This window comes from Dermacentor silvarum, chromosome 2 (assembly GCF_013339745.2).
Source record: "Dermacentor silvarum isolate Dsil-2018 chromosome 2, BIME_Dsil_1.4, whole genome shotgun sequence".
In the NCBI taxonomy this organism is placed as follows: Eukaryota; Metazoa; Arthropoda; class Arachnida; order Ixodida; family Ixodidae; genus Dermacentor; species Dermacentor silvarum.
This window is the reverse complement of record NC_051155.1, coordinates 13,398,717-13,423,253: the sequence shown is the minus strand read 5'-3', so window position 1 is coordinate 13,423,253 and position 24,537 is coordinate 13,398,717. Positions and strand designations below refer to the sequence as shown.

The window sequence follows — 24,537 nt, the reverse complement described above, 5'->3', positions numbered from 1 at the left end:
TGGATGAATGAACGGGCTGCCCCACACACGTGAAAGATAGCCTTGTCCCTGCTTTTTAGTCCATGATGTCAGCCCATGCATATAAATATGAATTTGATTATCAATAAAGGTAGTCGGAAGTCAGCGCCTGTCCTCGTCTTTCTACGTGTGTTGTCTCCATTACGCACTGGTAGTAGTAATGCATTACCAGCTCGCCCAAGTGCACATCTTAGAGAAATTAAACTAAAATGTAAATGCCATGAGGTAGCATCCGAGGGTTCATTGACCAGTTGCCTGCTCCTAAGCTCACTAACTAGGTGATGGTTGCAGTTAAAAGACTGTCCTGTACCTCTCACCTTAGCCATGAGTGGCACTGGCTTATCGCAAGTACCCAAGAAAGCAGACAGGAGGACAGCACTGTGGAAGCTCAAGTGGCAAAGCATCGCACAGGTAATGCAAAAGATAAGGGCTCCGCTACCACTTGCGGCAAGTCATCTTTTCGTCCACTTTCATTTTCCTTCAGCTTATCATTTCCTCGTTTCAATTAGACATAGCAATCTATTTTCCCTATGCTTACTCTGGCTTCACTGTCTGTCACATAATACAGTTGTGACGTTTACTGAAGGTGCACTCAAGGACATTTTGTTGGAAAAGATTAGTGAGGAAATTCCCTTCAATACGATGCCACAGTTTTTAAAAAAATGTATTTCAGGGCCCCTCAAGAGCAGCCTGTTGTCATGTCCTCATCCAATTGGCCCTGTTCTAGCATCACCCACCCAATGACTGTCATACAGGGCTGGCCAGTATTGAAGATATACATATCTTAGATATTATCTTAATATACTCCTTGGGTATCTTGTATCTGTATCATGATACATTTGGCAAGACCTATATCAGTATCCATATTTTCAATACATCATACGAAGTATCACTACCTTAAGATACAAGACACACTTTTGCGAACACCCTGAACACAGCAAGACTCACTGAGGCAAGCAATTGACAGCAGGTAACATTAATTATAAGATATGAGACTTTGATGCTAACTCAATTTCTAAGATAACCAAGCACAATTTAAAAAATGGGATGCTGTGCAGTAATAGTATTACGAATGAGTAAACAACTTCTTAATTATACTCACTAGATGATATGTCGCAACTGTGCAATGAAAGTCAAGTCAGAGCTCATAGCATATACCCTTTTCCTAGAAACGTTTTGCTTAGAACCACTTTCGAGAGATGTTCTGAGCACATGTCGTGAAATGAATTCCTGCTACAGCCAATAGGTCTATGGACATTTTGCACAGCATAGAAACATATCATCTGCAACAGCAATGTATGTACATTGCTTCACATTTTGAGTATTTAGCTTACACTTCTTGAGTGCTGACATCAATAACTACCTGCACGGGCATTTCGTAATGGCATTCGAAGCCACAAGAGGGGGCACTAAACAAGAGAATAGCTTTTCATTGTCTTTATTCTGCTAGCCGCTGTCGCACATCTGCCTTCACACCAGCAAAAAAAAAAACTAGTATTTGCCAGATTATTCTACGGCAGCTAATGGCAGCTGGCTGCTACCACGAAATTTTGTCAGCAGTTGATCATAGGAATGATTTGGATAACATGAGACACAGCAATATCTGTAGCTCTCGCTTGCAATATCTGTAAATCTTGCCGACAAGGGCGGCAGCGAGCACGCTTCTCAACAAGGTGCGTGCTCCCGGCTGGCGTATGCATTATTCAATGCGATCAAACTCTCGTTTATTCGGACTTATTTGGCCGCACATCGGTTAATTTTGACTACTTTCGGAGCTCGGTGAGCGAGGAGCGCCGCAAATGTGCGACGCAAAAGAGTAAGAACAGCGCTAGCGTCCAACTCAAACGAAGCGGCGGAGTCTGCATCGCCACAGCCATCAGCTGAAATTATACGTGAATGACAGCAACACCGGAACGCTTCGAGCTTATTTGTGTCTTTAAAGCCTGTATTCTTGCATTTACCGCCGCGCATAACACCGCGTACAATCAACCTCTGTATATGGCCTTCATAGATTATAAAAAGGCATTTGATTCAGTAGAGATACCAGAAGTCATAGAGGCATTGCGTAATCAAGGAGTACAGGAAGTATACGTGAATATCTTAGCAAACATATACAAGGATTCCACAGCTACCTTGGTTCTCCACAAGAAAAGTAGAAAGTTACCTATCAAGAAAGGGGTCAGGCAAGGAGACACAATCTCTCCAATGCTATTCACTGCATGCTTAGAAGAAGTATTCAAGCTCTTAGACTGGGAAGGCTTAGGAGTGAAGATCAACGGCGAATATCTCAGCAATCTTCGGTTTGCAGATGACATTGTCCTATTCAGCAACAATGCAGACGAATTACAGCAAATGATTGAGGACCTTAATCGAGATAGTATAAGAGTGGGGTTGAAGATGAATATGCAGAAGACAAAGATAATGTTCAATAGCCTGGCAAGGAAACAAGAATTCAGGATTGCCAGTCAGCCTCTAGAATCTGTAAAGGAGTACGTTTATCTAGGTCAATTACTCACAGGGGACCCTGATGCGAGAAAGAAATTTACAAAGAATAAAATTGGGTTGGAGTGCATACGGCAGGCATTGCCAAATCCTGACAGGGAGCTTACCACTGTCGTTGAAAAGAAAAGTGTACAATCATTGCATTCTACCGGTGCTAACATATGGGGCAGAAACTTGGAGGTTAACAGAGACGCTCGAGAACACGTTAAGGACCACACAAAGAGCGATGGAACGAAAAATCTTAGGACTAACGTTAAGAGACAGGAAGAGAGCGGTGTGGATCAGAGAACAAACAGGGATAGCCGATATTCTAGTTGACATTAAGCAGAAGAAATGGAGCTGGGCAGGCCATGTAATGCGTAGGATGGATAACCGGTGGACCATTAGAGTTACAGAATGGATACCAAGAGAAGGGAAGCGCAGTCGAGGACGGCAGAACACCAGGTCGGGTGATGAAGTTAGGAAATTTGCAGGCGCAAGTTGGAATCAGCTAGCGCAAGAGAGGGGTAATTGGAGATCGCAGGGAGAGGCCTTTGTCCTGCAGTGGACATAAAATACAGGCTGATGATGATGATGATGATAACACCGCGTTGGCCGCGGGCTTTCGTAACTGCGCAGTCGTCATCCACGATCGCGTCGATAGCGGCCGCGGTTTTCTCAGCGGCGGTTGCGGCGAACAGTAGTTTCGTTTTTACTCGGTACACACATCGGCCATGCGCCTAAAAAAACTGCGTAGTCACCATCGATGATCGCATAGATGGCGACCGCTGTTTCGACTGCAGGTGTTAAAACGAATGGTAGTTAATTCGTCCAGACTCGGTGCGAGCGTCGCGCGCGTGTCTTCAGCACCGTAAAGTCGCCGTTCATAATCGCGTTGATAGCGGTCACGGTTTTTTTCCGCAGCGGTTGCGGCAAACAGTTGTTTCGTTTTGACTCCGTGCAAAGCTGTCGAGCTTGAAGAGCACCGGCTACATCGCGATAGTACAAAGAGTGTCTACATGCTTGGTCTACATGTTTTGCATACGTGCAGGGCTTGAAAATCGTTGTTTTGGTTATACCGTATAGACCACTCATAACGTAACCGCATATAGTGCAGGACCGGATATAGTACGGTCTTTTCAGCCTCCGTTAATTTTCCCATGGGACTCCATGTATACGCATACAGCTTACAGTGCAGCCGCATGAGATGAAATACCGGTTATAATGCGACTTCCGCGGGAAAATCTCGCCGACAAGGGCGGTAGCGAGCACGCTTCTCAACGAGGTGCGTCCACCGATGCGAGAGGAGATTGAGGGCGATGCGGAGGAGGAGCATGAGACGTGGAGCATGAGTCCAAGGTCGATAAAATCGTCACCGCGTGCCGTATGTGCGAGTGAAAGCGTGCGGGGGACCTTCACGCCCGCGGGGGGCCTTCACGGAGAGCGAACGCGCAGCGGAGGGCAAACGCGACTTTTATCGCGCGAAAGGCCGTAGGGGTATGGAAGGGAGGGAGGGAGGGGGGGGGGGGGGGCGACACTTCGCTGCAGCACCAAATGTGTATCTTGCAACCGGGTGCAAGGGGAGCTGGCGAGGCAATCTCCCACGCGAAAGGAGCAAAGTGGAAAGGCAGCACGGGAGGGAGGGAGGGGGGGGGGGGGTTGGCTTCTACTCTGCCAACAAATGCACTCGCGCCTGTGCCGGCTGTCAGTGTCGTCGCGTGCACCGTATCTTGAAAGCCATCTCTACACAGCTCTGACCTTTGTTGTGCTTACGCCGCTCAGTTTCCGTTGAAGCGATAGAGCGATAGACCGCACGCACCTCCTCTCGCTGCGGTGGCCGCGTTTCCCCACGCCCGCATTTTGACAGTGGTTGTCTGCGGTCATAGAGTCTATTCATGTTTTCTTCTGCGCGTTGACACCACACTTGTTAATTCAGTTAGTAAGCGAATGTGTCAAGTTTATGCAGCTGATAAAACTATTATCCCTACTCCTTATAGCTCTCTACCAATTTGCTATCGAAATTGATGCTTCGCCTTTCGGGCGAAACTGAGACATTTTTTAAAATTATTACTTTGTCTGCTTTATGCAAAGATCGTGTGTACTTGAACATTAACCTTTCAACGTTCGTAAGTTTAAACGGATGCAAAACACCCAGTCGCATGCTTCGATTCTCGGATACGCACGGCTGCTTGGTCTACATGTTTTGCATACGTGCAGGGCTTGAAAATCGCTGTTTTCGTTATAGCGCGGTACCGCTTATACAGTGTAGACCGCTTATAACGTAAATCGCCGGAGTCACAAATATCCGCACTATAAGCGGTACCGCACTATAACCAAAGCAACAATTTTCAAGGCCCGCACATATGCAAAACATGTGCACCGAGCCGCCACGCGTATGCGACAGTCGAGGAATGTGACTAGAACTTTTACATTCAATTTACAGTCGAATCTTGTTCATTCGAACCAAATCACGCGGTGGCATCTCCGACCGGCATTGCTCTGGCACCGTTATAGAGTAAAAGCTTAGGAGAGACCCCTCAATGTAGCACACGAACAAAAAAAAATGCGGCGGAAATTTCACCCTCTCTCAAATTGCAAGGTTGCCGATTCTGCGTTGCGCCGGAACATGCGTGTACGTGCTGACGTCTCAGCCATGCTACCGTAGCCTCGCGTAGAAAATAGCAGTGAACCCTTCTTTCTCCTTTATGCTTCCTCTACTTACTAGTCACGTGTTGACCTTGCACGCTGCAGCTACGGCGCAGAGGGAAGCAGCGGCGCTGTCCCAGGCTGGCCAACGAAACTGCCCACACCGGCAAACGCCCGCTTCCCGATAACGGCAGAAAACGAAACTTCGAGGAGCTGGCGCCGGGCAGGCTGGAGCGGCGGCGCCTGCACGGCAGCGGGCGCGCACGGTGACAGTCGAAAGTTAAGGAGCTACGAGGGAGGGCGAGGGGAGCCACCGAAGTGGCGGAGTTGCCGAGGCGAAATCAGCTTTCCTGCCGCCCTCCTACCTCACATTCCACGGTCTCCACGTGCGCCCTTCGCCGTGCTGCGCCGGCGCTGCCCGCTCCCTGAAGTTTCGTTTACTGCTGTTATCGTGAAGCGAGCATTGGCCGGCGTTGGCAGTTTCGCGCCGCGATTTCACGACTCGCACTCAAGATTCTGGTTTCAGCCTCACTGGCTGTTCGTTCGCACCACGTGCCCTTCTCCTCCACTTCATCTCTCTTTCTTCCAGGAGCACTCCTGGGGCACCCGTTTGAGGGGAGCGTTCGCCCTCTCTGCTGACTTCCGTACTCCCACGAAGCCACACTGTAACCGGTATTTCGTTTCCCGCAACTGCACTATAAGTGATACGTATACATGGAGTGCTATGGGGAAATTAACGGGAGTCTGAAAAGACCGCACTATATCCGGTCCTGCACTATAAGCGGTTACGTTATAAGTGGTCTATACTGTAGTGCAGATATTCAAGACTCCGGCGACTTACGTTATAAGCGGTCTACACTATATTTCTTTCACTGTTTGTGATGCGTCATCGAACACGTAGCGCTTCGAACCAATGAGAAGAGTTTTAAAGGGCAAAGAAAATGGCACAGATTTGGCTTTCGCAAAGGAAACAGGTTGCTTGCAGCCGTTCCTAACCGCTGGGGAAAAATCTTCACCCATGCTGAGGTCAGTGCCCATAAGTATGCGCCCATTTGAGAGCACCATTTCCTTTTGCTTATAATGATTAAACCTAACAATTAGTGGGCGCGGGCGATTAACAGAATAGCGACCAACACAATGCGCTCGCTCTATATCTTGAGGTTCAAGTGGCACGTTCAGGTGGGTTGAGCATAGATGTTACAGTTCTTCTTCAGACACGGCAAACGTTTCTGATGCTGCTGTGTCAGGAAGGCCGTAAAACACAATATTGTTTCGCCTTGAGCGATTCTCTGCATCGTCAACGCGGGCATTCAGAGTGTGAACAAGCCTTGCTGTTTGCTCGGTATCCGCCCGTATAGTCTGTATCTCGATTTGCATTGGTAGTAGTTTCTGAGAATGGCCCTCTAGATCCGCTAACCTCTTGCTTAAGTTGGCGAGTGCAGCACTTGTAGCTGTGCATTGGCTTTTAAGGCCCTGCATGTCGGCTATTATTGTGGTTTGGCCAGCAGATAGTTTTTTCAGTTCGGCAAGCACAACATCAGTATCAGGACCAGGGTTCGTTTCAATATCCCCCGACTGTAACAAAATAGATCTAATCACACTAAGACGCTCACAAGCAATATCAGAGCAGCACGGCGACACATTTGCAAAATATTTTTGCCCAGCCCTGCTGCCATCCCAAGCCGTCTGCAACTGCCCCAGTTCGGCGCTCGGTCACCTGACTGCAGTGGTCGTTCAGGCCCCAGCGAAATGAAAGGGATACTTGCCAGTCACCGAAGCGGCAGGCGCCCGTCTTGAGGTAAAAGGGGCATGGCTCGGCCGGTGCATACATGCTGGGAGCCGGTGGGTTATGCCAGCTTTCCTCCCGAGGTGTCAGTGGCAGAGAAGGGGATGCCTGCCGAGCATAAAGTAAGCAGTCCAGTGTAGATACTCGCAGCAATAGGCGCCTTTGGGAGTTTTGTGCCACATAACCTCTTGAGCACCACTAAGGCACAGGGAAGACGACAACGCTTGAAACAGATGCCAAGAGCGCTGAACTAACAACTGAGTTTTTGCTGACAAACCGATGTATCCGGACCATTCTAATGCGCGCCTTTATTTTTTTTTATTTTTTTTTTGTAGCAAAAAAAAATTGAACCGGAAACCGCATTTGCGGTGTTCATATGCTTTGCCACATAAACATGGCTGTATTGAGGCAATGTTGACTAATAAAAACTGCGCGGCAAAATGAATTTTAGGAAATCAGCTGCTACTTGCCTTGCCCATTTTTCTTGCAAAGAAATTGGGTGCGTGTTAGATTTTTACTTTATTTAGGAGCTGGAATGTCATTTCTATGTTATGTTGAATTCCAATGGCGGAGCCGGAGCAGCCGACGGACTCCGCGAGCGAGCACTCGACTCTGGCGTAGAGCAACGCCTCCAAATCCGCGAGTGGAACACAACCTGCGTCGCCGGAGCAAGGCAGAAGTGGAAGTTCTATCCTTCGGGCGCCAAGTTACCCAGGGTACCTTGGGTGTTGTCATTCCCTTCCGCTGTTTGCTCCCAGCACCGCCGCACCGGTCACTTGTCTTTTCAGCACCGTTCACCCACTGCTTAAAACTGCAAAATGGATATCTTGCCATTTAAGCGTGCAACAGCTTTTGTTTGCTATGGTGAGTACACAGGATGCGGACAAACATGGTAGGTGTCTCCGCAACTTGAAGGACGTCCTCGATGAAGCTCACTACTTCGGGCCTCTTCGCGGGAATGCGGAACATCCTGTCGAATTCCCGCTCATAAGCGGCAGTTTCAGCGTCGCTGGCAGTATCCGAGAAATCGATCGTGTCGGAACTTGCAATCTCCGACTCGGAGCTGTCGCTATCGAGTAGCAGAAGCAATGCCACACGCTCTGCCAAACTAGCCGAGCCGTTCATGTCGTCCGCCATTACCATCGCAAGTCGCGACCAGCTGCGCCCCCCAGCAGACAAACGTCGTAAAGGAAATGCGTCACGCAGAGTTCCGGTCCACTCCGCCGATTTTGGCGGAGCATCTTTTCCTGCTCCACGGAGTCACTCCCGCTGTAAATCCACTCCGACTCTCTCATTGGAACATTTAACTCCCGCCCTCACTCTGTCATTGGAACAAACTTGCTCCGAAACGAGCAGAAAAACTTGCTCCGACTCCGCCATTGGAATTCAACATTAGTTTTCTACTTTGGACCCATGTAAAGTGGGCGTGCATTTGATTCGGGGGCTTGTTAGTGCCAGGAAAATACTACTAGATGAATCAGCAGTGTTTTAACATTGTTTTTCTCTTCTCCATCTTGTTACATTCAGATAATTGAATCAATTTCGTTGCTCCCATCTTGGTCTCATTAACGGAAGTCAACTGTATCAGTCTGGTGAACAAAGAATGAACAGCGTCAAAAATAGAAATAATTATTTATTTGTTATTAAATTAAATTACATCATTTATTTATATTTGGCCTGACAAGATAGAAAGATGCTTGAACAATTAGAGAGAGTGCCTGTTTGACCTGTTTTCGGGTATGTTGACGATTATTTAGTGCTTTTTAAACTGCGACAACCGGGACTGACCTTCTGATGTCTGTAATGTATTGGGCGTGTTTTCTCGAAGCCTCAAGCCTTTAGTTGTGAGGCACGAGTGCAACAGAATGGCTTCATCAGGTTCTTGGATTTGGCATTGTACTCTTCAACGTGTGAGCTGGGCCTACTAACCCCAAGGCTACCATTACTTCCCTATAGTTAAGCACACTCTTCAAAGCTTGTAAAAAGAACAGTTATACGATAAATTTTTGTTAACTCCCTTAGTCATGCGACTACGTGTGTGAAACTAGCTTTCATATACAGGCCTCATTGATGCGGGGTACCACAAGTGCCTCCTATCCTCTGGTACGGACAACCTCCTGAAGAAAACTGGCAGTTGTGAAACAGAAGTCTCAAGAAGATAAAAAAAATTTACTTGCCATCGCGCCCCTGCAAAAGTGGTGCACGGACTTCGTGGTGGTGCCGGTAGATAGCGCAATACATGCAGTGGGAAGCGCATGAAAGAAGGCCAGCTGTACACGTTTCACCATTGGCAATGTGGTTTGCAACTACATTGCTTCAATGCTAATTGCACTAACGTCGACATTCATCACGAGATGGGTTCTGCCAGACATTCTTAAGCAAAATTACGTTTGTCAGCTCAAAACAGTGTTTTAGAATGAGCAAACACACTCTTGTTGCCAATGAAAAAAAAAGAACGAAGATGTTTATTTACTCTATGGCATCACAAACTAACACAGACCTGCTAAGGGACTGGACAGGCTGGACTTTTGGATGGTATTATTACTGTTTCCAGATGTCCAAACAAAATCTGCTAAGCATAGCAGAAAATAAAAGCTTTTTCATCGCTCATAAGGATTTCAGTGACAACTATGAAAACTCACCACGGGCAGTTGTGCCAGCACTTGCTGCAGGCTCTCCTGAAAGCAGAGAACATGTTTTAATTCTTGCACAAGTGTTTTGCTGTTATGCCAGACAGGTGCATCGTCAAGTTGCTGGCTATCACTCCAGCTCACCGTTCAAGTAGAACTGCAATTAAATGTTCGGACACAATGGGTGCCAGATTTATCTTCTTTTTTTTCAGACTACAACTGCAGCCTGAAATAAAGTGGGACAACCAATGAATCGAACATCTCCTACCCAAGCTGCAATATGCCAGAAAAAAAAAGCATTTTCAATGTGGCCTTTCGTCATTTTTTGCCATAACCCTCTTACATGCATCCTGATGTCTTTCTCATTCCACATTCTTCAAGCTTTTGCCCATGGTGATGCATCTCAAAGCCCTATAGAGATCATGCAGCCCCCAAAGTGGGGTATATTGGCGCACCTCGTCTGTGCCATCAGTGGCCAATTTGGTGTTACCCTCAGTGCAAGCTATGCATTTTCCTCTGGACACTCACAACTGTTGTGAGCCTCGCAACTGTTTTAAGAGCAGCAAACAACTAAAACTAACAAAAGCTGTGCAAAATAAAGAATGTTACGTGGCTCCCGGAACAGAATAAAGGCTCTAAAAGCATGCAAAAGGTTGATGTTTTTTCAGGTAGCATCAATAGCTGAAATACAGGGTGGCAAAATTATTACTCTGCCCGCTTTAACAGTGCCTGAATGCATTTTTGAAGCAGATGTCTTGTGATCAGATTAACCCATGCCAGTGTTAGATGTACCAGTGCTGGAATATAGTCTCGAAATGACAATGCTGAAACAAACTGCAATGGGCAAAACGCTGCGCAGAAGATGTACTCACAAATCAACACAGTTCTTAAATGGAAGAGCAGAGCAATAGCATATAGCGATGCTTGTGGCTTTCATAGCAAATGGAATTCTCATCAGCATGGTAACATTAAATAGTGAAGTTTTACGTGCCAAAACCATAATCTGATTATGGGCATGGTGTAGTGGGGGACTCCAGAATAATTTAGACACCCTGGAGTGCTTTGATGTGCACCTAAATCTAAGTACACGAGTGCTTTCGCATTCTGCCCCCAATCGACATGCGGCGGCTGCAGCTGGGATCAAACCTGGGAATCGGCACGTGGCAACTTAGAATCGTTAAAAGCTTTAACTTAAACCTGAAATTCTCGTATCATTAACAAAGGCACAAAACACGTTATGCCACCAGCTAACCTAGATTCTTAAGCTCAATTTAATATTCTTTTTCGGCTTTTATATCAACCATACAAGCCCCCTTTTCTCATGTACACCTGCCCCTTTTCTGCTGTCACCCTCCTATCCTCAGCGAAACAAACAAGGTGTGGTGAAAGACGACGATGATGGCAGCTACATATGCGACGCGGCAAATAAGAGAGCACGAGGGTTGGTGGCAGAGGAAAAAGAAGAAGGCACGAGCAAACGGGCAGCTGCGGCCACGAGGGCCGATCAAACGAGGGCCGAGGAAGCTTCGTGGAAGCAGTCCCGAGAGGGCTACCCGGGTGTATCGCTGGGCAGCCTCGTGACGGGTCGCAAGCCACCGAACCGAGGTCCTGCCCGTGTCCCGTGCCTGGCCGTTTCCTGAGATTTGGCAGTTCCTGTGCTCTCGGGAGTCTGGTGCGTTCGCAGTTCCGGCGTCAGAATCCTGAGCCACCAACCAAGCGGCTGTCGCCGCGTCACTGCCACTGCCTACCCAAGCCGCCTCCGACGCATTTGGTGTGTCAAGGAAGGTTACGACCACACGTGAGTGACCACTGGGGGGCCGTATACCGCGATGCTCGGACTTTGCGCGTTCTAGGGCTAGGAACTGAAACTTTGTATTCTGCCGCGTAGGACTTCATACGCAAGCAGATAATATGTTCTAGGGAGTCTTACTTGTGTCTGTGTAAAAGAGTAGTGTGAATTATATGTCTGTCTGTGCACCCCGTCCCAATATCGTCTTCGAGTCTTTCCTCACCGCACCGCACGTCAACAAATGTGACGGTCCACTTTATTCCTTTACACAAGGTACCTTTTCTACAGTTAGTGACTGTAAGGACCAGGTAATGGGTGACGGATAGGCAAAAGTTGAAGTATGTTGGTTGATTACATCCTTTGCAATAAATTACATATCAGGCGCTCCAGAGTGTTATGGGTGTGTCTTACGAGTGGCGCATAATTTAGCTTGTAGCCTTGGCAGAATGACAACCACCAACGAGCTCAAATTTAGCAAAAATGTGGGAAACGCCACTGCAAATTTTTATGTGAAGTTAAATGCGTGTAGATTCTGCACCTTTTTCCCCTAAAAAAATCCTGCATCAAGTGTTTGGAAGTGTATACAGCTGTTTTCAACTACGCTTGCAAATGTTTCGAGATAACTCTGCATTACTCCAAGATTATATTTTGTGGAAATGGGGGTCATGTTAAGTGCAGTGTATGTGTGGCAAAACTTTGGCATTCCTGGCCTATTTAGAAGCATTGCAAGTAAATTACTGAACCCTTATTTTTTTTTCTTATGCATTATATACAAGGTTCGTAACAGGTTTTCCTGGTGGCCTTGGTGAACTAAACAAGGCACCTTGTCTATGTTTTTTTTTTTAAGTTAGACATAGGTTGCAGGTAATGTGCAAGTGAGGTTCAAAATGTGGAAACTAATTACGGCATTAGCAGTAAATTACGTATGCAAGCGATCCAGAACACTGCAGCTGTGTTTTACAAACAATGCAGAATTTACGCCGCTGCCCTGGTAGAGCTGTGAACACAACCAAGGTCAAATTTAGTGGAAAAAGAAGGGGGATACATGTAACCTGTGGCCAATGTTCTGGCGAAGTAAAATGTGTATGGATGAATTACTGCAGTAGTAAAATTCCTTAAGAAATGCTCGAAAGTGTTATATGCAGACAAGGTTTCCAATCGACCCCCAGTCACATAAAGGCACAATTTTAAAGTGAGTGATTTATTACAGGCAACTGAAATTCTTATTGCCACTGTACAAAAGAAACAGCTTAGCTGGAAATTGAGTTATGATTCTGCAGGGTCGCACAAGTCTGCTACAGTTTTTCTTCCACAATGCCTCGTCATGCTCACCTTGAGAGCCTGTCGTGGGAAAGCCCAAGTGCACCTGTCCTGCCTCGTTACACTGTCTGCAAACTAAGTGGTATTCAATCCACATGCCAACCAAATCCCCTGTATGTGCACATTGTTTCTCTTTTTCCAGTGACCATTTTTCACCTGCTAACCACTGTTAGCCACAGGCAACTGAAATTCCACAGGCAACTGAAATTCTTATTGCAACTGTACAAAAGAAACAGCTTAGCTGGAAATTGAGTTATGATTCTGCAGGGTCGCACAAGTCTGCTACAGTTTTTTTTTCCACAATGCCTCGTCATGCTCAGCTTGAGAGCCTGTTGTGGGAAAGCCCAAGTGCACCTGTCCTGCCTCGTTACATTGTCTGCAAACTAAGTGGTATTCAATCCCCATGCCAACCAAATCCCCTGTATGTGCACATTGTTTCTCTTTTTCCAGTGACCATTTTTCACCTGCTAACCACTGTTGCAATGTTTTCGCTCGGCACAAGGCGCATCTCTATGTATAGAAACTTTCTCAAACGGTGTCACTCATTCTACAGTGAAATAATCTTGTCTAATTGTGGTGTACATTCTGGAACGTACACGAGCACCAGAGATTATGCTGGAATGTATGATCAGTCAAGTGTAAATGGCCAAAATGCTTCACCCTACATCACATTTCAATGATGCGCTCGCTGCTATAGTTGTGCTTTGAATGTTGTTTGTTTTGCTGGGCACAAGTTGGCCCAATAAAGAGTTAGTTTACGTCTGTCGCAGTTGTGCCACTTTCTGGTACTTCATCGTCACAACAATGTGACAATATGATCATGTAATTTACAGTAGAGACCACTTATAACGTAACTGCTTATAATGCATGACCGGATGGTCTTTTCAGACTCACATTAATTTTCCCATAGCCCTCTACGTATACATGTATTGCTTATAGTGCAGTTGCTGGAGGCGAAATACCGGTTACAGTGCGGCTGCCTGGAAGTTCGACAGTCAACCGAGACGGCAAACACTTCCCTCAAGCCACAAACACACTTCGGTGTAACGCGCACGTGCACAATGTGCTCCGTGACATCAGGGTGGCGAACAACCAGCGCCCATACCCAACGACACGATGCAACCTGCATGTCTGGCGCCGTCAGACGCGTTCCAACATTTCTGGCGCATGAATAGCTCCATTCCTATTTATCGCTTGCCGTGCCAAGCCGAACTGGCCACGCATTCCAGCATTCCTCACGCAGAGCGGGCAGAAGGATGCAATGACGGGAATGCACGAAAGTGCGTCCACTGCCACGGCTCTCTGCGCATGTGCAGCTCTCTGTGCATTAACAAGGATGGTGTCACGCGCACGCACGAGCAAACAAGAACACATCTCACTTGATGACCACTGAAACTCACTATCAAAACGCTGGAGGAAGGAAGCACGGCCGCAGCAGCGAGCGAACTGACCTTCGTGCTGTGTCTCGCATCAACGCGAAGCCGCGAAAACACAGCACACGGCGGACTGTGCCGGCGTTGCAGATGGGTTTCAAGATACAGCGGCCCCGGTAGGCACGCACAGCCAGCCAGAGTTTAACGCACCCCCCCCCCTTCCCCCCGGAGCCTTGTGCGCGACGGAAGACGACGCACTTCCTTCCCGCTTTCCTCCCTTGCACGCACGAGATTGAGCTGGGATCGCCGGCTCACCCTCACACGCTTTCACTCACACATACAGCATATGACGCACGGCAACGATTTTATCGCCCTTGGACTTTATACAGAACCTCAAGGCGACAGCGATGGCAGAAATGCACCTGGAGTGTCGATATAATTGCTATCGCAATAAAATCGTTGTTGTGGTTATAGTGTGGTACCGCTTATAGTGCGGATATTCGCGACTCTGGTGACTTACGTTATAAGCAGTCTACACTGTACATATGATAGCTGTAGCAGACAAGTAAGAGCAGAAGCCACACACTATGAATGAAGTTTAATGTTCAAAGACTTTTGCAGACAATATCCATCTACAATCTTGGATTGCACGATTGCCCTCTGGGACAGTTGTAGGAGATGACAGAAAGAGCAGGTTATGAACCAAGCTTAATTCTCATCCTCAACTTCTGCACTCTGAAATACTCCAAAGAGCTGCATACCAGTTATCCAAGCAATGAACTATTTTTTGTCGACACTCCCGATGAGGCAACTATAAAGGATTTTATTCCTCACACCAGGATGCATAACCATGTATTGAAATATGTACCCATTTTTGTTTGCACTCAGATTAACACAGTTAATCAGCCTACAACAAATTGGTATGTAAACACCCACCCTTATTCGTTCAAATAAGAGCTCAAGCTGTAAGCAATTGAATACAGCCAAGCAGGCTTCTGCTGAAGACACCAACACAGTCGTTTTCAGTCGTTATTGGTAATCACAGCAACAAGAATCACATTACTGTGCTGTCCAGGATGTAGCTATGGCAATTCTTGGCACATTTGTTACAAAAGTTCGCCAAAAAAGCTTCATTAACAGCATGCTTCCTAACATCCCTTGTTTTTGTTTGCAACAGCTAGCATGCAATGCAACTTAACAGCATGCTTCACTAGAGTGGCGTCAACACACCACCCTTATGGAAGAGTGAGTACGGCTTCCTTTCGAGTAAGATGCGCCCTCTTCCTAACAGCATGACACGTGAGGACCCTAATGGCCGGCGGCTAGCGCGGGCGGAAGCCCTGGGCTGCCATTATGGGTTGAAGCCCGGCACTTATTACATGGACACATCGGGCCCCCACCACGGGGGATGGTACACAGCCGCAGTCGTCCACCAGCCCAAAACAGTTACTGGCTTATATTTCGCGCCCGCAACATAACTCATGCAGAGGAGGTCGCCATTGCACTGGCTGCTACCCACTTTGATTCCAACACAATTATCTCCAACTCGCGAGGGGCCTGTCGGAATGTCGAGCAAGGCTGGGCTCCATACTTAGCCTACCGATTACTTCAAAATTGCACTTATACAGGGGACCACGCTCACCGGAGCATAGTATGGCCTCCTGCTCATATGGGTCTCAAGGGGAATGAGGACACCGACGCCCGTGCGCCCTCTTTCTGGGCTTCCTTTCTTGACCCCCTAGATTGGGATCTCGAATTCGATCCTACGTATCCTTTTAAAGACATTGTCCTTCTTTATCAATCTGGCCATAGCTTTTACCCTTGCCCGAGTAAAGCTCTATCTAAGACGAAGGAGCGGCTTCTACTCCGCCTCTATACCAACACTCTGCTGTGTCCGGCAGCACTCTAACATTTTGATCCTTCATTCACGGGCAGTTGTCCGCACTGTGCGGAGAAGTCTTCGGACATCTACCACATGGTGTGGGCCTGCCCATCTAACCCCGCTATTCCCCCTCACCCCAACCCCACTCGGGAGGACTGGGAGGCGACCCTGCTCGGCTGCTATGACCTGCAGGCCCAAATAGATTTGGTTGAACGCGCCCGGGCAGTGGCACCACTGGGGTCCCGGTCCCGTACTATGGGCCCCACCTAGTATTTGTAAGGGCCGGACCCTTAACCCTTTCAATGCCGTTTTTTTTTCTGACTGCTCCTCACCTTCTGCCGGGTACTTTTTTCATGTTGGTTCAGTGGAAATTTCATGCTAGTAATGCACCTTGATACTCCACAGGACATGTTAAGATATTCATCAGAAGTTCTTGAATTTCTTCGTGCGTTAAAGTGCAGACACACGTGGCACACTGACTCGTCATGGCTGCTGCGCTCTGCTGAGACAAAGCGACGCGGGTGTAAACACGTGCGCTCCATCTGTTGTCTAAAATTTAATTTACAAGTTCTATGTGTTTAGGTGACCTCTCCATAGATGGCGGGACATGAATGCAATTTTTTTTTGCACAAGTTGTCTCGGGAGTAGCAGGGGGTGCGCTTGGGTGGTTAAAGTCAGTAGTGGCAGTTAATTTCGGTAGTGGCAGTTAACAGGTTAAGGACCGGCTCATGCATACCTCTATACACTTGTCGCTTTTGAGAGTAATAAAAGCTTTTCACCACCATCGCCTGTTTGCAAGCTCCCTATGAAGAACTTGTAATGTATGTTTAATAAATACATACATAAATAATACTAGCCCTGTCTTTCTGTAACGCTTGATGCTTGGTTAGCCAGTCTAATATTGATGTACCAAAAAGATCCTGATGGGCCTGACCAGTGCCCTATCAGTTATCTCATGTCTGCATCACAACCACTACTTTAACTCAATGTCCACGCAAACTCAGGAAATCCTTTCCACAACGGGACACTGGGGAGAAATAAATTGCCAGACTCCAGCAGCTCCTTGAATGCCTTGACTTAATTGTTGCAAATAGCAATTAGGCATCCCCGACAAGTCCTACGTGGTCTTGATAAGTGTGCCTGACCACTGGAACTCACTGAAACTACAGTGACGCCTGAAGAACTGAAACCAGCTGACAACAAGGCTTGATGTACCGTATTTATTCTTATATAAAGTGAGGTTTTTTTTCCAAAATCCTTAGCCTGAAAGTCACCCCCCACCTCATACGCAAATTTCGCCTTTAGGGGTGTCTTCACGGCAGTGTCATATTTGCCTTATAGTGTGTCTTTACGGCAACACGCCATGATGCTGTGAAACCATAGCCAAAGGCAAAATTCGCATATAACCTGCACACCGCGTGTGGAAGCTCCCTTCCCTTCTATGTCGCCATTTTGCATTTTGGCTGTGTTAGTAAGTCAGTATTTCAGAAAATCCCCGCCAAGTGTGAATAATTGGTTGGCTATTCTGTATCGCGTTATGTTAGTGAGCATACTTGTGTTTTTGGGGGGAAACGACCAACTGCACCCTCGCCTTATAATCGTGACTGCATCATAAGGAAATAAACATGGTACCTTACAGCCCAAACATGCAACTGGACAAGGCACCCGCAGGCAAGTGAATTGATTGAATCGTGCAATCTCTTCAGTGATGGTGTGTGCCTGATGCACAATGCCATCCCGACCAGCTTCATAGCCAATCGTTCAAAATAAATGCAAGTTGGAGTTGAGGACCTGTCCTGTCCCATGTGTCCTTTGCACCGTTATAACAGTATGAGGATTAAACGCGCAAGAGCCACATTTTTATACTGAAATGTAATACAAAAAAAAGGTGCCTCCTACCTGCATGACAAAGAAAAAAAGTCTTATAGCCATTTTTTTTATGTATATATGCATCTCTTAATGTTGTTTATGTATGGATCCACACTAGCATTATATTAGGGATCCAAGTGCTCCTCTTGTATTTAACTTATCTCGACTAATAAAATTCTTCCCCAATCTGTAGAAACTTGCAGCTTGCATGCCGCAGCAGACGTGTGTAGCACCATCAGCCAGTAAGACATGACGCAAGGTGGTGTTTACCAAGTTCACCTCTGCCCCTGGCACAAGTTTTCGTGCATTTGCTTCGCGAATATGCGAATCTCAAAGAAAGAATGTACAGTGCAATGAAAATGCTGCCGCATCTGCCAACAATGTATGCATGGCATCAAGATAGTGTATAGCTGGGCACTGGTGCACGCTGCATGTGACAAGTCCGTCAAACGGTGTCTGTCAGCACCCAATGAGAGTATTATCTGTTACCTAGCACAAAGCAGCCATGGCATACTGGCTAGAATGGCCAGACTGAAAGCACAGCTGGAACCAGTATGATCGCAGATTGGATATCTTTTCTTCATCAAGTCCTGCTCAATCACGTCATGCATTACAAACCAACTCACAAACAACCGTGATCTGCTAAATTACTGTTAGCAGTAAAAAAATCACCTTATGTGCTGCCACTTATTTACCAGAGTGGCAGTTTGGGCACGTTCGTATTCCATAAGGACTAGAGAAGCACTCACTGGACACAAAAAGGCACACAGAGACGGCCACTACTGCGACCCTGTTGATACTTTATGCACAACAGCGTAATAAGTCAAGCATACCAGTGGGCAGTACCAGAAAAACCGAAATGTTTGAAAACCTATCCAACATAAGTAATCCATGCTGACACTTCGAGAAAATCAAGTTCTTTTGCTGTTAGCAAGATTCTCAACACAAGTGAACCTGCTATTTAAGCTACAGACCTTCCACACACAACTTGGCAGAGTGGCTTTAAAAGTTTTTTTTTTTTTCCGGAAAGAGAGAAATAGATTGCCTGCTGATGTTATCAGTGCTATGTACTCCTCTTTCTCATTACATTTCCAGTGCTTCGAAATTGTGCTTATGAAACAGTGCTTCAATTTGTATTTGTCACCCTCTATGCGTCATTTAGGTGCTTCACTCATCATGCATTCCTATTTTGTATTACATTTTTCCAGAGCTTTTCGACTCCTTCGTCAATCTATTGTATTTTCATTTTTGTATGTACCTTTCCCCTCCTGCCTGGGCCTTCTAAGGCCTGCAGTATTCCTAAATAAATTTTAAGAAATGTCAGATGAACAAATTTTTGGTCTTGTGAAGTATCAAACTCCCATTTGTTTTCTCTGGACACACTGCCTGTGTAGAACTTTGCATACAATGAAACTGGTATAGCTCTTATTATTTTCTTCCTTACAAGTTATGTATGGATGTGAAGATATTTTCCATGTACGTTTCATACTGTTTGCAACGCCCCACTGTAATGCCTTTATGGCGCTGAGGATAACAAATAAATAAATAAATGAACTGTGGCAGCATGCTCCTTAAAGCACGCTTGCACTGAACAGCAGAAACAATACTGACCTCTTTGCTGGCTTCCTCAGCCCGGTTGGCAAGGGCTGTTCTGCGCTCCTCCTCCAAGCGGCATCGCTGCTTGAATTCGCGCTGTGCCTCCGCTTCCCGTTCCAGCCACAGCTCATGCTGCCGTTGCCTGCATGAGGAAGTCAGATGTGCGGCAGCACCAAGAGCTCAGGACACACTGAATGAGAGAGCCGAGCATGGTTTTACTTCATCTCTCAAACTAAACGACTCCAATGCCTGGAAAGTGCAGAGTTGTCTTCACAACACTGCAGTTGTGTGATAAATGGCCATCCACCACTTGCAGCCATGAGTGTCCCCATCACCTGCTTTCTTTACTGTCATGCAAAAAGTAAATGTGATGACTACTGGGTAGACTTCTTTAAATGCAGCAAGGTAATAATCTCTGAATGTCACAGTTCGGCCTGGTTCACACAGCCATCATCCTCCCCATCCCATCACCATCATAGCACTGGTTGCAGTCAGGGGAGAGCGTTTCTTTGCCGGTTTCTCCTTGAAAGTGGGACGCCGGCAACGTTGGGAGCATCAGCCAATGTTGGTGGGATCCCATTCTTTGGGAGAAATCAGCCAGGAAGCGCCGTCCCCAGACAGAAACCAATGCCGTGCTGGCGATGGGATGGGGAGGATGATGGGATGAGGAGGTGTGAGGGAGAGATAGGGAGGGAGGGCTTTACCTCCGACGATGTCGATAATTATTGCTAACAGCATCCCCTTTCAATTGAGGTGGTGACAAATAGCCACGTGGCCTGTGTGAGCTAGTTATGTATTACCATACCATAATCAAGTATTCTTCCTATATCGCACACCTGCGACGATCCCCATCCCCAAACTCTTCCATTTTTTTTTTTCTGCGAATACTCCAATCATCTATGGCTGGCCTCCATGGCTGACCAGTTCCACCTCCCATCAGCTTCGAACCCCAGCACTTCTGAAATGTAAACATTTTCTAGAGTTCTGGTTGGATATCTTAGTGTTCCATTACAATGCGCTGAGTCGTCTCTAGATTTTTGCTGCAGCGGAAATACTTGCTCCTGCATGTTTTGTCCTCAGGTAGCCAGCTCAGGCCTCAAATAGCAAGGCCCTTTGTGTTATCGTACAAATTTTCCTTTCCAATTTCCTTCTTGCCATACTAGTAAATCTCCACGGTATTGTTTCCATCCTTGTATTCTTTGTTGCCAATAGCATCCAATTGTTAATTTACACTTTCAGTTACACTGTACTTGGTTGCGAACGTTCTTGACCTCCTCCTCCTCCATTCTGTGTCCATGCTTTTGAGATGCAAACATTTATGCAGTCTAACGGCCAATTTCTTATCATTCATGTTCCTCCATCTAATTTTGCTTGGAGCTTCTTTACTTCAATGTAGGCCCCACCAGTATCACCTTGCATTTCTTCATTTGTGTTTTTATTGTGGGCCCTCAAAGCCAAGCAGCCTACCAATATTTGATTAGCTTTCAACCCAGACAAGGTTTCCGATTTTAAGCGCAGAATGGCCTTTGTGAATGTTAGCACTGGCACCATTACTTCCTTCCATATTTCTCACGCCACTTACCATTTATTGCAGCCCCAAAGTGCTCATTATACTTGCATTCTCCTTTCCTTTGTTTATGTACTCTGGTACTTATAATGCACGACTAATGCATACCACTTTCTGTTGAACTGATAACAGTCCAATACTTCATTGAAGACCATAATCTCCCATTTCTCCGCGTTAAAATTAAGGCCAAGATATTTTCTGCCTCATTGCAGCACTTAAATATCTGTGCCCTCTTGCTCCTCGAGGATATGTCACTAAGCCCCCCCCTGCCCTTAATATCAAAACACTCTGGCTATAGTTATCTGTACTGAGCCATTGAAAATCTCTATGCACCGAGTTAGTACAAGGACACTGTTTTCTCATTGTCGGCCTGGCCTGTATCCATTCTGTATTTCCCCCAATATTCTGCATTTCTCTCCACCCACTCTGCTTTGGCATTCTATATATCACCAGCGTTGCTGCTGGTCTGTATAAGCCACATCTTATCTCCTTTGCTTTTATAGCTCAGAATCAGTGTGCTTTCGCCCAACACAACGAAATTTCCCTCGGTTTATTCACTTGCCTACCAGAGCTAGTCAGGTGTGCCTTGCTCTTTGGAAGCAGCCGTTTGATTAGCTGTATTCGGATTTAATTGGGTCCTGGTGCTGTGTTATTAGGGGCATTTCCTTCTGGCTTTTTTTTTCCCAGTTGAAGTATTCTAAGTTAAATTTCCTGCTCGCCAGCTTCTCTGTTGCTGGATCTGGTTGAGTTGGGACTATCGTTTTTATTTTTGCCCAGTTTACCGCTAATAATACCGCAAACATATGGCAGTGCATCGTCTCCTTCTAATATATTACCAGACCTGCCAACCTTAGAATTTGAAAAGCGCTACATAGAAAGTTCAAAAATACAAACATTTGGTAGGAAATGTAAAATATTGTTCGATTATTCAATATATTGGCTGTTTATTAAAGATTCCCAGACTTTGTTCTGTTAACGGGCACTGTGCTCTGTAGTCACAGCAAGAACAATCCTCCCCAAAACAATCAGCGATGAATGTGAAGCTTATTAATGAAATATTAACGTAATGGCTGTCGATGGTTTGGTTGCTCATATACCAGTGGTTGATGTCGTTATCACGTGTGTTGGTCTATGTATAATTCATAGGTGCAAAAAATTTGGCCATGAAATATCACTCGGCTAATATACCTTTTTTATTTTATATTGGTTTCACTCTAAACAATACACAAATGAAAAATCGGAGATATTTGTGTCAATGCGGCAATCATAAACGAGCGATAAAAATCAGGCATTTTAGAATAAAATCGTAAAGGTTGGCAAGTATTGGTCACCGTCTTTATCCCCTCTGAAGGTCTGTACATCTGCAGTTGCTCCCAATGTTGTCATGTGGTTTCAAAATTTTTTTTGGTGTGCCTTCATCTCTTTCGCAAATATTATGTACTTAATGATGTGTATAACCCTTTTTTTTGTACTTTCCTTAATTACTGCCGTTATTTTTTTCCCGGTACTGGTTCCACATGAACAGCACTTTTGTGTTAACCAAACATTTTGTCCTGTCTCACCACTTGCGTGGCTTCCTCTTTTGACTCTAACAACGTTTGAGCCATGTTTGTCTTATCTCCTGCTGGATAACACCTGCGAGCTTCTTGTAATCCCAGACCGCTGTAGAAAGGGCCTTTATTTTATTTTCTGTTTTTTGCAATCTGTTATTTGCTTTTCATTTATTTTTGAGTGTCCTGTTATTGTATGCTGCATTGCATTGGTATCTCACCCAAAGTTCAGTGTTACAGGTTTATGATTGCTACTTAGGTTGTATTTTCCTCGTTCATCTATCGTTTATATTTGAGTTAGAGTTTAACTACATTGTACATGAGGAAATGTACATAAGTGGTTGGATATGATGCGAAAAAAGCTGCGTTACAGCAGTGTAACTGGCCCCATCACCCAAAGTCATTCGATATGGCCATTAAAAAAAATGTTGCAGTTTCGCCTGAAAGGCGAAGCATCAATTGCTATATCAAATTAGTAGAGAGGAGGAAACAACTTTATTTTGTTAATTTGGCTTAGTGTGGGGTGGCTACCAGGTGATGCCTGACATCCACCTCCTCGGCTCTTTTGATGGCCCGAAGTTGAACCTCCAGGTTCGGGTTCATGAGTATCGCTTCCCGCGCTTCAGGCGAGGGAGCGGCCAGGAGATCTGGTGGGGGGGGGGATCTTCTCTGCAGTCCCAGAGAATATGATTTAAGGAGGCTATGGACCCACATAATGAGCAGTGTGAGTCTGTCAAGTCAGGGTAAAAGTGTGCGTATATTTGTGGGCTGGGAAAGGAGTGCGTTTGGAGTCGGCGCCAGGTGACTTCTTGTCCCTGGGTGAGCTTGGGATGAGGTGGGGGTTTTGTCCGTCTTGCGAGGCGGTAGTATTGGCCAATTTCATGGTATGTGGTCAGTGGCTCGCTGACCAGGTCCCCTGGGTCAGAGACGGGACCCACCGCTCGGCTGACGAATCCTCGAGCACAACGGTGGGCCGCCTCGCTCCCCGGGTTCCCTGCGTGAGCCGGGACCCATATCAATTCAATTGGGGTGGGTTCTTCTCCACTATCTTGTTGTTTAGGGGAGAGTAGGGGATGCAGTATTCGTAGCATGGCTGGGGCCACGATTCCACGTGCAAAGTTGGATATAGCGTCCTTTGAGTCGCTGATTATAGTTGTAAATCCGGCTGCTGCAGCGAGGGTAATGGACGCCTCTTCTGCCTCCGCCGAGTTGAGGGCACGGACAGAACAGGCCGTCCTTATTGGTGTTGCTCAGGGCATAAATTGGTTGTTGCTATTGTTGTTGATGATCTTGGGGAGGCTAATTACGCTAATTGCGTACGTGTTATGTGGCAAGAAATATTGAGCAGCGTCGACGTATGCGGCTTCGGAGTAGGGATAGTAGTTTTATCGGCTACATAAACTTGGACACATTCACTTACTAACTGAATTAACAAGCATGGTGTCAGCGTGCACAAGCACACAAGAATAAATCACACTCTATGACCACAGACAACCACTGTCAAAACACTGGCAGCAAGCACAGCCACCGCAGCGAGCGAAGTTTCGTGCGGTCTATCGCTTCAACGGAAACTCAGCAGCCGAATGCACAGCGCATACAAAGGTCAGAGCGGTGTGGAGATCGCTTGCAAGATACGGCGCACGCGACAACACCGGCAGCCCGTACCGGTGCAAACATATAATAAAGAACCAAGTGCAAAGCGCAAAGTACATGAATGTATTTGTTGGCAGAGTAGAGGCCGCCCCCCCCCCTCTCCCTCACGCGCTGCCTTCCCACTTTGCTCCTTTCGCATGGGAGATTGCGTCGCCAGTTCCTCTTGCGCCCGGTTGGTTGCAAGATACGCATTTGGCGCCGCAGCAAAGCGTTTCCCCCCCTCCCTCCCATACCGCCACAGCGTTTCGCGCCACGGAAGTCGCGTTTGCTTTCCACTGTGCGTTCGCTCTCCGTGATAGCGGGTGTCCCACGCGCGCTTTCACTCGCACATACACCGCACAGCGACGATTTTATCGCCCTTGGACTTTATACGGAAC

The 24,537-nt window shown here is 46.5% G+C and overlaps 1 protein-coding gene across 2 annotated transcripts in view; it reads right to left on the bottom strand.

The window, feature by feature from the left end:
* The window catches only part of LOC119441326 (U2 small nuclear ribonucleoprotein auxiliary factor 35 kDa subunit-related protein 2-like), a 112,171-nt gene that overhangs the window by 68,018 nt on the left and 19,616 nt on the right, over positions 1-24,537 (bottom strand). For both annotated transcript variants that reach the window (XM_049661164.1, XM_037705946.2), the window contains 3 exons: positions 19,406-19,532; positions 9,574-9,609; positions 6,912-7,039 (listed from right to left, as the gene is read on the bottom strand). In XM_049661164.1, coding sequence (XP_049517121.1) covers positions 6,912-7,039; positions 9,574-9,609; positions 19,406-19,532 — 291 coding nt within the window. The remainder of the gene's footprint in view (positions 1-6,911; positions 7,040-9,573; positions 9,610-19,405; positions 19,533-24,537) is intronic.